Source organism: Trichoplusia ni, chromosome 8, assembly GCF_003590095.1.
Source record: "Trichoplusia ni isolate ovarian cell line Hi5 chromosome 8, tn1, whole genome shotgun sequence".
In the NCBI taxonomy this organism is placed as follows: domain Eukaryota; kingdom Metazoa; phylum Arthropoda; class Insecta; order Lepidoptera; family Noctuidae; genus Trichoplusia; species Trichoplusia ni.
This window is the reverse complement of record NC_039485.1, coordinates 10,028,644-10,042,134: the sequence shown is the minus strand read 5'-3', so window position 1 is coordinate 10,042,134 and position 13,491 is coordinate 10,028,644. Positions and strand designations below refer to the sequence as shown.

Below are 13,491 nucleotides of genomic sequence, written 5' to 3'. Positions count from 1 at the left end.
CACAAATGAATACTGCAAGACAAGTGTGGGCCAAAATTCAATCCGACGACCTTTGACTTGTCAGTCCATTGCTTTTATTCGGTGAATAAGCTTAACTACTGTCGGGTCATTCAACATCTTTGTCATTATTGTAATTAAACACCCAATTGCCATTGCACTTCATTTACATGTTTTTCGAATCGTTAATCGTTGCGCTTCCTCAACAAATCGGAAAAACATTAAAAACCGACAACAATGAATTACAGTGTCAACCGGTATTGCTTGATTAATGGATCCTTAACCGCATCAGGTGGTAAAATCTGCGCGTGCGCAGCGTAAACAGTTCGTATTCTCATATGGCATGCAACGGTCAGTGTGAGCGGTCGTGTTGTGTTTGTGTGTTAGATTATTTGTTGTGGTAAATAAAAAATCAAGGTAAGGCTTTATTTACATAATTATTGTCAAGGTTTTTTTTATTAATAATTCATTCCATTCGAAAATAGTCGTCTTCATAAAAGACAAAAGCATATTATTTTGTTTTTTTTCTAATAGACAGTTAATGTAACGTTTTTCAGTTCTTCTATTCTTTTATTTAAACATCTTTTACTTAAGTTATTTACTGCTAAGTTAAGCATTAAGCTTGTATCTAGGCTAGTACCTACGTGCACAAAGCCCTTGAACTTCATTCAAGTTGTACTGGATCCGATATCACTGTTGTTAGCCAGTCATCCAACAGCGGAGGTTTTATTTGTTGGCTTTATAAACCGGTACAATGGATGAGTATCTCTTAAAAGAGTTATTTTTAGAACCAAATACCACAATTAGTAAAGGTTTGACAGTGCAATTTTTTATTATGAAGAGAAAAACCGATAAATTGTGTGGGTTCCGGATATATATGTAGGCTGAAGAAAAAAACCTTGGGTTCCATAGTCCAACAAATTCATGACCGCTATAAGTATTGCTTTACTTCGATCTTACTTTTTAGCGTATATTTGTAGTTATAGCCGCAACAGAAATGGATCATACCTACCTATGTGAAAATTTCAACTGTCTACCAACTGTATCACGGTTCATAAGATGAGCCTCCCACATAAAGGCATTTAATCCTTATGTCGCGGAAGTTTTCATAAATCTGAAGTCACATGCACAAAGACAAATAGATTCATTACAAGCATTCGTAGATCACACAAGGCAGAGATCGAACCCCCAGGACATTTAAACGACTTTTAAGCTTTAGTGTTGGGCCTTGGGGTATATACGACATTATGCACATGAACTGTTCAATCCAGGGTAAAAAAGGTCTCTGATTGAATGACCATATATGGACAATAAAATCACTGGTAAAAGTAATTTTATTTCAAAATAAAATCAGTTATCGAAAATTTTGAGGTGTCAGTTTACTAAAATCAAAAATCTTTATTGAATAGTTCTTTAACTTATGTCATAATTTTTTAATTTCTGCTTATTCTTCATATTGGAAACTAATTACGACGAAGGAAGGCCAAACCTGACAATTGAAAGACTACATTCTAAATGACTTAGCGCAGATCTCTTTAGAGGACTGATCAAAACAAATAACTGATCTACATTAACTATGATCTTGGCAAAAAAAAAAATGTCTCCCTTAAAAAGTTGTGCGTTTAAGTATGTAGTTTCTAATATATACTTTCAATTCTAAGCAAGGCTGTTAATAAAAAGAAAACCTAAATAAACCTGTTTACTATTTTATCAACATGTTAATCCATTAACCAAAACATTTATCTAACTGAATAATAATGAGTAAACTGATAAATCAATCGAAACATTTAAAACAACTTTATGACAATTCGAAAGTAGTGAAAGTTAACATAAAAACATACTAACTATTATAAAACCGAAATGTAGAAAATATATGAAAATTAAATATTCATTAGTATTTAATTAACCAATAACTTATTTAATAAAAAAATACATAATACGTGTATATATGAATAAATTATTAAAAAAAAATGTTGGGTATGATGTAACGGTATCATGGACTTAAATATGAAACCGGAATAATAATAAATATGAAAATGGAAAACCTCAAATGCCAGTCGGACTCCCGGCATCGAAGATTTCGTAAAAATAAGCTTAAGTGTAATAAACCAACAAATTCTTGACCGTAACAACGTTGCTTAACTTCGAACTACAATTTATATTCGTTGTCCTAAACAGTAAAATATCATCGGTGAAAATTTTCATTTTGAAAGGTTCAATGGTAAATAAGTTGGTGAGAGATGGACAGACATCGGGGACTAAGTAAAAGAGCTCCGTTTTTACCCTTTAACTACGGAACCCTAAAACAACGTGTTTCGGAAACATATTCTGTTCCAGACTTCCGCAATTCATTGTAGTTCAAACAAATATTACGAAGACCGACACTCGACTATGTATTATCAAAACCTTGAGTATGTTAAAAAATCATTTATTATTTTGACAGAGTTAAGCACCTAATTAATAGCTTGGGAACGATCGTTAAAAGAATTGAAAACATTAGAACATAACAATGAAGGTATTATAAAACTTATCATTAAATAATACTAATTACTGGAAACAGCATATTATGGACACCATTTTATGTAACAATATTTTACTAACAAACGTTTTTTTAATCCTTTTCTTTGCTAAAATATGTATTACTAGCTGTTGCTCGCGACTTCGCCCCCGTGGGTAGAAGATATAAGTTATTATTTATACCTGCCTTTTTTTTCTATTAGTCGCGGCGTGATGGTTTATAGCCTAAAGCCTTCCTCGATGAATGGTCTATTCAACACAAAAATAATTTTTCAATTTGGACCAGTAGTTCCTGAGATTAGCGCGTTCAAACAAACAAACAAACTCTTCAACTTTATATATTAGTATAGATTAACTTTAAATGCATCGCGTCTAAACACTGGTATTACAAAAAGTTATACCTTTAAGAGGTCTACAATATACTTGCATGGATAGCCGAGTGGTTGAGGTCACCACGCCAAACCCACTGTGCGCAACGTGTCGCGGGGTCGATTCCCGGTTGTGAGACTGCGGTGAGGCCACAGACAATTAATATTTGTCAAAGGGCTTGACAGTTAGCTAATATTAAGTTTACCTTCTCATTTAAAACGATAATTGTTTATTAATTATACCGTTTTTAATGAACTAATGACGAAGGCTTAACGTTTTTGCCCTATGACCGGTTTGGTAGTCGTTTCGTTTGGATTACCGTCATAATAATCCACTTCCTGTCTTTTATATATTAAAATTACGAAATTCAACTAAAATACATATATTTGTATCTGCAACAACAATTGAGTTAAGCGAATGTTATGTCTATGTTATAAATATAGAGATAATATTTTTGTTTAGGTGTTTATTAAAAAAGACTTTACGTTATAAAATATCACGGGGTTTCTTCTGTAATTGAACATTTAATACTAGTCCTAGTTTTAACATAAAGTAAGTATTAATTGATACTTTATCACAGCAAAAAAATAAGGAACCTACTTGCAGTGCTACTTAATTTTAAATAATAGGAATTTCGTTCATATTTTTAAGACCTTTGAGTTTATTTAACTACGAGATTTTTTACTGCGTATTTTTTTGGAACATACATACTCATTATTAATAAAACGAATTACAAAGTCAAAAACAAAGCGAATTAAGCGACAAAACTTGTAATTAGGTCAGGCCAAAAGTTACGAAGACACAGTTTTGTAAGTTTTCGTAACTACGTATTAAGTAAAATGAATGTTAGATCAAATAATCAGTATTTTGTGCCAAGCAGAATAAAAGTTTTGTTAAGCACAGATATTGTATGATACGTACATCCTATCTATCTTTCATCTATCTATCTATCATCCATCATCTATATCTATACTTCTATGCTAATATTATAGAGAGGAAACCTTTGTATTGAATAGGCTCAAAAAGTACTGGACCGGATTCTCCTGGAAAATAAGCTTAAAAAATAAAGGTCCACGCGTGCGAAGCCGGGGCGGGTCGCTAGTATCTTATATTTAAGGCTCTGGTTAAAATGAGAACTCTTCTATCTGGCTAAATATATTTTCCTATAAGCTAGGGTTTCTGGTCTAAAAACATTTATGTGCCCATCTAAACTTATATAACGAAGTCTGTGAGTCTGTGACGTTGTAGGTGATAATGTCAGGAAATACAGACAGAAGAAACGTCTAGACTAATAAGAGTCATGAAAAAACAAAAGCAAAGTGGTGACGTGACAAATATATTAGAGGGTGAATTCGTACTCATTTATTTGTTACCAAACCGATTTCTTTATGTTATTTAACCTATTTGTACGGAACCCGCATTACCATTAGTCTAACTCGCACTTTACCGGTTTTTATTTAAGCATTGTAGACAGTCAGTTCAGTCACTTTCTCAAGTAGGTATTTGCACTTATACCTATAGATGTAAATAGCACTAATTTGTAAACAATGAATCAATTCATGTAGTCAAATTAAACAGTGAGTATTTTATTTAAATATATTAAGAGATTGAAGAGAATGAGGTACTGCATATGCTACCTCCTTCCATTGTTTTCGATTTAAAATAACTGTCTATTGTTTTTTCATTTTATTGGGAACAATTTGGTTTAAAGGCGCAGTTGTTTCTGTACTAAAAATTAAACGTATTACCCTACTGATATTATAAACGCGGAAGTTTGTATGTATGGTGTATGTTGCTCTTTCACGCAAAAACCACTGAATGAATTTAGACGAAACCTGGCACTAAGATAGTTTAAAACCTCTTTTAACACATGTTTTTATTCCGATTTTATTTTCTCGTGTGATCATTTTCGATGTGTAGCGGGCGGGCTCGCGGGCGACACCTAGTATCACATGTGATTGATGCTATAGCTGACACAGAGCGCGAATAGTCAATTTATTCAAATACACTTAACTACAGATTTAAATAAAACCTACTTTTTCTAGCCGTTTTCCTGTCATGCCTAAAGGCAAGTTTACTCTTCTTTTATGTCTCTCTTAAGAACTGTGTTCAATTATATTCAAATTATTTGAATCATCAGACTTTCAAAACTAACAAACACCAATTAGAGTCTGATTTCCGGCGTAAAAACCCTCTAGATGTTTTGTTAATAAACAGAATCTATGTCTGATTAATTTACTTTTAGATTTAGTGTCATATTGACTTGCGCTAAAAACCTAGAACTAGCTTTCAAATCTTGAGATACGAGTGCAGTAAACTTGTACTGCTATGTCCTCAATCTACGCTCAACGTGCAAACACCTCTCAAATTGAGTGCATCTGTGCATCTCGCTGCGCGGTTGCTCTCGATCAACATTAAAATGTGGTTGAATTTTCAGAATGCAGCGTTATTATGACATCCTTAATGCACTTGTTATCTTTCATTCAATAGCTTCTATGTATTTTCAGTTTTAGTTAGGCTACGTAATTCGGCATTGAAATAAATGGAAATCCAGATAATATTAAAACTTTATCTATTTTTCTACACACCAATGACGCTCAGTCTAGTCTACTGTTGATGTTACTACACAAAAACTACACAAAAACTTTTTTATCGAACTCTTTTATAACTAGAAGTCCTTGCGGGTAACCAAAGAGGTTCTTAGAAGCATATAAACAGGATGGCAATGTTGAACTCAATATTGAATATATGATATTCAATCCGCTCTCTGACCTCCACTTCACAGTTAGTATTAGGCGCAATGGCCAATTAGGATGTCTCGGTAAACTGGCCTTGTTGATAACAACACGATCATAAATGTTAAATCGACAATTTAAATTCGAATCAAGTTAGAAATACTTTTTTCTCAATTATTTCAGTGTTAAGCACAGTTCGAGCTTAAGCGAAAAACATCCTTTTGTAGTAAGGATTTCTTTAGGCCATGACATATTGATAGCTTCAACCTTGCATTACAAATAGTCCACGCTTTGAAATCACGCGGATTATGTTCAATGAAATGTGCATGTATGAATAATTGTAGTACAAAATTATCATAAAAGGCTCCTTCAGAGGCAGATGGAAGAACGGCGAGTACCTATACTATCTAATGAAAAACAAAACAACGAAATATACCGTAGAAAATCGTTCAACCATCAATCATACGAACTTATCACTGTCAGTCACTCGACCTTTGACTAGTCGAGGAAAGGTTGTTCATCTCTGACATTCTAACCTCAAAAGGGTTGCTTCAACTGTTATTTTCACACTGTTGTCTTCCATACATGGGTTTGGTCATCACACGGTAATCTTTAAAGAAAGCTTTTATGACTTGTTTACTTAGAAATCATACGTGTTCTAGAACCGACTTTGTGCTGTGAGGATGTCGGTTACTAAAGCTAAACTTAGGCAAAGTCCGTTCCAGGAGATCTTCATTATGTCAGAGGCCTACTCGTATATTCGGCTTAAACAGCTGTGGCACCAACCCCTCTAGACGAGGGATAGTTTTAACATCGTTAATGTAAACAAATAACACTGAAATCTATGGAGATGATAGATCTCAGGTAACTAATAAATCACCTGATGAATCGTTTTCTAGTTACCATAAGGGTTGTAAAAATGACACTTGGCTGAAGTTACTGGTAGGTAGAGCTGGTGACCATAAAATAAAATAAATCTTACTCTAAACTTCAACTTAAGATTGGAATAAGCCCTTAGAAAATGGCAACACTACCTATGTGAGTTGCAAACAAATTGTCCAATTTTCCATTCAAATGTATTTTCCAAATCGCTTTCGCCCATTATCTGTCCACGCTGGCACATGCGCGGGCGCCGCGGTCGGCCCCGTTACTCTGTACGGTAAACTTGAAGCCAGCATTCTTGCTAAGGACATTATTGACCCACTGCAAGCCATAGAAAACTTTAGAATAGTCTTGTTGTTGTCTAGATCTTGAATATCTCGGCTTTTTGAATTGACACAGTTTCCTTGTAAAAACAATATAATTATTTTGGTATTTCGTTTCTTGGATAAAAAATCCTAAGTGGACTCCATAAGATGGACTTACACGCACATACGAAATAAATATAAATTACTATATATAAACTATACTTAGATAGTACGATGTGTTTAAATATGTAAGATACTTTAATCTTTTGTCTAGAATTTAAAATTTTACATACAATAGATTTGTTTTACAGACGACCCACTGACTCACTGAACTGACATATATCTTTGAGACACTCAACTGTTTCAAATTAACCAGGCGTAAGTCAAATTACCAACCGATAGCATAGCTTCAAGTTTTTACGACAGAAATTGTCTTTTAAAACTGATCACGATGACTGCACGGATAGCTATAGTGAGATACGGAGAGTTATAGGAGCTAGAGTAGTTAAGATCACTATTGCGCGCGACGCGTCGCGAGTTTCATTCCCCCGTAGGACAAAGGATTGTGCATGTGACTTGAATGTATGTAAAATCCCATGTGACAAGGATAAAATTCCTAACTTAGAGGGAGTCGTAATTTAAAAAGGAAACTACAAAAAAAAAACTTAATGAACTTGACATCTCAACTTCTAGCACATTTAGGAGAAAACGCATTTCTCCAAAAGCCTCGCCTAGTGTCGGTTTTCTTTATGAAAACAAAAGAATTGTATTTCCACGCATGAATGCCTGTCTTGACCGGTTTTTTCTTATATGCAGAAAACAATAGAGAGTCGTACGAGTAAACGGAGTTTTTCTGGTCACGCAAACCATTAACATTTCTATACGTCTTTAATTGTTGTGAAATTTGTATGGACGGTTGATGACCCTATCTGTCACAAACGTTTCAATACTTCGCTTGCAGTTGACACATATGCGTGCTATTGTAAAATACTTTTTATTAAAGCTTTGGTTTTCTTGTTTGTATTTCCCGTTGTACTGTAAATTTTATGATTGTTGTATGTTTTCGAACGCGGGACTGTTAAGCCATGATTTTGAGTTCGATCCGAATATTGGGTTTGAGAAAATAATAGGTATATCAACTTCCGTGTTTTGGAAATGTGGGTCCTCCGCCTGATCGCAGATGCGCGAGATATGTAAAGAAGAGTGTGAACAAACACAGATGCACTCTCTGTTTCCCGATTCTCATACCATGACCAGACGGCAATCTAAAACCACCGGAGGTCCCGCGCCTCATTTTTGATATAGACCTATACAACTGATAAACAAACAGCTTCTTTTATTGGGACACTTAATCACGAGGGGACTACTTTTTAGTAACGCTTTGCCAAAATTTAGTCTGCATTAGTATTTAATATTGCTGCATCTGATTGCCTTGCAGATAGTTACTACCTGTATATCTAAAAAAGCGTTCTAAAAATATCTATTACAAGAACATAATTAAAATTGTTTTTTACTACTTATACATATGTTTAACAAGCATGAGTGAAGTGTTCATATTTAATAGATCAAAATGAAGGTCGAGTTGAAATACAGTGTGTATAAAAACCAATGATATTTTAAACTGTGTAATAGCATTGGTAAAAACTACATAAAACATTACTAGCACACAAATTAAATATCACGACTGTTATAAAAACTGATGAAGTTGTTTAAAATCAGGTTAGAAACAGTTACTTCTCCGGAGTTCAGTTTTTTTATATCACCACCCAAAAAAAGTACTTTTCGTGTTTTTGCACATACAGTAAATATGTAGGTCTTTTATTACGCCATTACTTTTAAATGTCAATAGGATTTTTCACGAAACTGATTAGTTTCTGTCCTCCATTTGAAACAAACGAAGGCTGATTAGCGATCTCGTGGTACCAGCGTCGTAAGCCGTCTATCCAACAAGCGTAGTTCCAGCACTTACCACTGCATTAATTAGTGCTAGTGTCTGGTTGATTCAAGGGTGAAAGCTAATGAACCATTTTGAATACATGCGGTATCGTTAGAACCCTTGTATCACTGTTAGTAACACAAGTTTTTTAATTGGGAAAAACTATGTAGTTTATACAATTTAGTTTCAACCCTCGGTGCTGACTTGTGCCTGTAAAAGTATCAATTCGAGAGTATCCAATTGAATAGTTTCCCTTATAATTTCCAGATGTCAGTATTGAGGGCTATAGCAGTGTTCCTGTGCGGATTCCTGTCTCTGAGGCCGGGCAGAGCGCAGATCATTCTGCCGGGGAACTGTCCCGATATGAAGGCGATGGACAATTTTGATGCTAGTCGGGTAAGTTAATATGATATATTTTTACCTAGGCACTTAGGAATTTAAACCTTGTGTCACTGTGGGTTTTATAAACATACAAGTCACAGGCAAAAAGACATCCATGACGCTAGGATCGAACCCGCGGCACTTCACGCACAGCGGGTTTGGCGTGGTGACTTCAGCCTCTCGACTATACCTGCAGCAATATACCTACATATATTTACAATTTATTTTTGGCATAACATCTGCATTTGGATTATCTAGCTATATAAGCAATAAATTGCACAGTGTACAAGAACATCATCTATTTCCAATGTACTGCACTGATGTTATCCAGAAAGGGTGCAAATAAATATCGGGACACGGTATTTTTGAAGCGAAATGAACAAGTTAAAAAATAGTACTTATTGAACGTTCACCCATATTGCCTGATCTACCGGGGTATTTTCTATTCAGTACGGCCCTGATTTAAATATAGTTCTATAAATGCAAATTCTTACTTTTTTTAATAAATATTTCAGTACTCGGGTAAATGGTACGAGGCTGAGAAGTATTTCTTCGTGTTCGAGTTTGGCGGCAAGTGTATCACGGCGGACTACACGCTCAGGGAGAACGGAGTCGTAGGAGTTGTCAACAAACAGATTAGTATACTGTAAGTGTTCTAAATACTGACATAGTAAGAAAAAGTACCAACCTTGCGAAAGTGAAAGCGGGCCTTACAGTGTCTTTAGAAGTAGGTACTGCTAAAATATTCATTTAATTTGTCATTAGTGAAATAGGTTAGGGAACCATTGACCGCGGACGTCTGATGGATATATTTTTTTTAAGAAAACGACTGCATTAAGTACTTGATACCTTGCGTCGCGGGAGGTTTATAAACAGTCAAGTCAAAGCAAGAATTTAAAAATTCATAGCACAAAGCTTGGCCTAAGCGGAGATCGAACGTCACGCTCAGTGGGTTTCAACATCTCGACTATCGGTGCAGTCTCCTAAAAATATGAAAATATTGATGTTAATTGAAGAGTCTAGATGATAATGGTTACACTTTGTTCAAGTGTTTAACATTTTAGTTAGTACTATGTGACCGAAATAGAGATTAGTCAACTCGGAATTTGTAATTAGTTAGGTACACAAAAGACCTGCTACTAGACATTTAAAAATTCAATTTTGAAACTACGTTTTGGTTATTGTCCCTGTGACTTGGTCTATTTTGTATACTGTTACTCGGTCTATTTGCATAAAAGTTTAACTAGTTTAGCAGTGGATTTAGTTTCGAAAAAATTTTGTCAAATAAATTAAAATACGCTTATACGATCGATTAAAGACATATCCATCATTTTCATTATAATGCTAACTGTTCTATTAATAAACGATTGTTATAATATCACATGGCTAGAGAAATCGTGATCTCCATACCTTTAATAGTTTTTAATTGAAATTAAACATTGTATAAACGTCACTTGAGAAGGCTCCTTTGTGCAGTTTTATACAGTGGTTTAGTCCAGCAATAAAAATGCACTTGGAGGTAAAATCAATTTTACACTGCTTTACTGAAATGATTCAACAAATCTGTCTTGAAATTATTACGTCTAATTTACAAAATCGACGGCCTTAGCCCCCGGCCTTGTAAACCAGTATTACCCTAATTACGTTGCGTGAATATACCGATAATAATCGCTGAACCTAAAATGTATAATTAGTTAGGTTTTATTATATCATTGATCGATGGAGAACCGATGCAATGTTATATCAACTGTCCACGAAGCATAGAGAAAATATTATAAATTTAATAATGTCCTCTGTTAGACAAACTCAGGCATTCTCTCTCTCATTTTTTCTATTTGCAAGGATCTTTCGGCAACAGCACTTCCCCCAGTTGACTTCTAAAAATTTTAGTTTTGTTACAATTTAAAATCCGGTCATGTACCAGTTGGACTCGCGCACAAAGAGTTCCTGGAATTAGGTACCTATAAAAAACAGGAAATAAATGTTGCACTAGAAATCTCTCTAGCTATGGAAATGTCAACTATAACTATTTCGGTTCATATGATATAGCCTGGTAAAAGACAGACAGCGGAGTCAGAGGGTCTTAGTAATAAGTTCCCGTTTTGTCCTTAGGATACGGAACCCTTAAAATATAAATAACTAACTTACAAACTAAAGATGTCGTATGCAATTAAATTCAACAAAAACTAGACGAGACGCAATATACTTTAGCCCGTTCACACTTGTAGGTTGTCAAATAGAGCAAATAACAGTTCTGAAATGAAATCATTAATTCTAGATGTAGGATATATCATCACATATCTTTTTAGTCTAGTCTGTGTTATCAATAAAAATATCTCACTCTAATAACAACAAACTTCTTTTCTTAGAACAAAAGCAACTAAACTATTATTAAAGACAATAATTTTACTCTCAAAGTATTTGAGGGATTGAAATATGTATGTGTGTGTGCAAGTAAAGTTTATCATGAGCGCTCACGTGCGGCGTAGTTAAAAATAAACGGGTTCTAATCCCGAGATTGCAGTATTTCAATGTCAGTATCCGTAAGTTCATTCACCTGCGAGTACTTTGTAATGTAATCATTGCATAGATACTTCAGAAAATTTACCTTGTATCCTCCCTCCTTCCTTATGGCAAAAGTGTCCATAAATATTTAACTCAGATGAGTAAAGACACCCAGACTCAGAACAAGCATGCGTTGATCACACATAAGATTGTCAATGGATTTATTGATTGCTACTTGGCATCTTAATGTGAAGTATTCTATTCTTTAATTAAATTCATTAATAAAAATTATTTATATTAATAAAAAAGTATTTAAGAAAAGCTTCTGTTAAGTATTCTCCAAGTTTCCGTACCTTGAGCTCACATGTTTTTACACACTGTAGCACGTTCAGCCCATTTTTTTATCTTAATTAAAATATTAATGTATTTTCAGATTTAGACACTTCTTCCTTGCCCCATACGTAAGAAAAAATAAATCAATAATTCAACATTCCAAAAGCAATCAAACTAGGTACCGAATCTGTGTTTACGTATCCAGCTCATCAAGAGTCTATCAGGTCATCAAAAGAATTACTCGTCAAACAAAACACAATACTTCTGTAAGAAAAACCTAACTTCTTATATCTTACCCCTTACAAATACTTCTAGATCTGGAACTCAATCAGAGATCCGCGGCTCGGCGACGCAGGTGAGCCGGTCAGATGAAGCGAAGCTCTCCGTCTCCTTCCCATCGCTCCCCATCAACATAGAAGCACCGTACTGGGTGCTCGACACTGATTACGAGACCTACTCCGTCGTGTGGAGCTGCTATGAATTTGGACTGTTCCATACAGGTCTGTATGGGCGTACGTAATCCCGGGAAGCGTGAAAGCCAGCGTTTGGGCTAAAGCGCTCTGAGGGTCTAAAACCATATTTAAAGGTATTATGGTTGTGGAAGGTTGAGAGCAAACACATGACGAAGAGCAGCATTTCTCTTTTGCACCTCAAGTCTTCCAGGATGAATAAAAATAAACACACATTTCGTTTTACAGCTGAAAATAAAACTGTCTATAGCTTTCAAATCTTATTGTATTTTAATATCAATCTTGTAAATTGTACGCTCTTCAATCCTTATTAATCGAATGTTTCATATCTGTTCCAGTTAACACATGGATCCTGACGAGAGAAAGAAACCCACCGGTTGCAGTCCTAGAGAAAGCCTACTCCATTCTAGACAAGAACCACATCAGCAGAGCCTTCCTCATCAGAACAAACCAGAAGGACTGTCAGGAATCTATCAAATAAAATAGACTCGAATTTAGGATGAAACCTTGCGTATTAAACTCCTGATATAAATTAAGGCTGGCTACAAAATCTATGTTATTTAATTATCTGGCTAGGAAGTAGGAAGTTTATCTGTATATGAAGGATAGCTGATAGGACTGACTGACTGACGTATCACTAACTGCTTCACCTTAAAATACTGGGACTGGAGTCGTTAAAAATACATATATCTGGATGACTTTTAATGTGGATTAACTCGAAGATTATGTTGTTTAGAAAACAAAAGGAAATTGTCCCGTAAGAGAGTGGACATGAATTAAAAATTGTATAAAACTGTGTCATTTGGGCGATAGGATACTTAAGAAACTTTATTGATATGATCAACTCAAAAAATATATATCAGTACGATAAGTATGTCTTGACAGCCTTTACGAATTCTTGAAAAAAACCGTTCGTGTGCGATCCTCACAACTTTTCTTGAAGAACAACAAAATGGCTGACAAATACCACACCAAGCGTAATGTTGCTTGACCTATATCTTTACTTAATATCTACTGAAAATTACTATCAAGACCAAATTAAGTTTATGTCCTGCCAATAA

At 34.8% G+C, this 13,491-nt stretch overlaps 1 protein-coding gene across 1 annotated transcript; it reads left to right on the top strand.

Moving 5' to 3' along the window:
• Window positions 1-21: 21 nt before the first annotated feature.
• Window positions 22-12,935, top strand: LOC113496691 (apolipoprotein D-like). The gene is made up of 5 exons (XM_026875995.1): window positions 22-414; window positions 9,009-9,137; window positions 9,638-9,768; window positions 12,276-12,460; window positions 12,769-12,935. The coding sequence occupies exons 2-5, from the start codon at window positions 9,009-9,011 to the stop codon at window positions 12,909-12,911; spliced, it is 588 nt and encodes a 195-aa protein (XP_026731796.1). The 5' UTR covers window positions 22-414; the 3' UTR covers window positions 12,912-12,935.
• The last annotated feature ends 556 nt before the right edge of the window (window positions 12,936-13,491 follow it).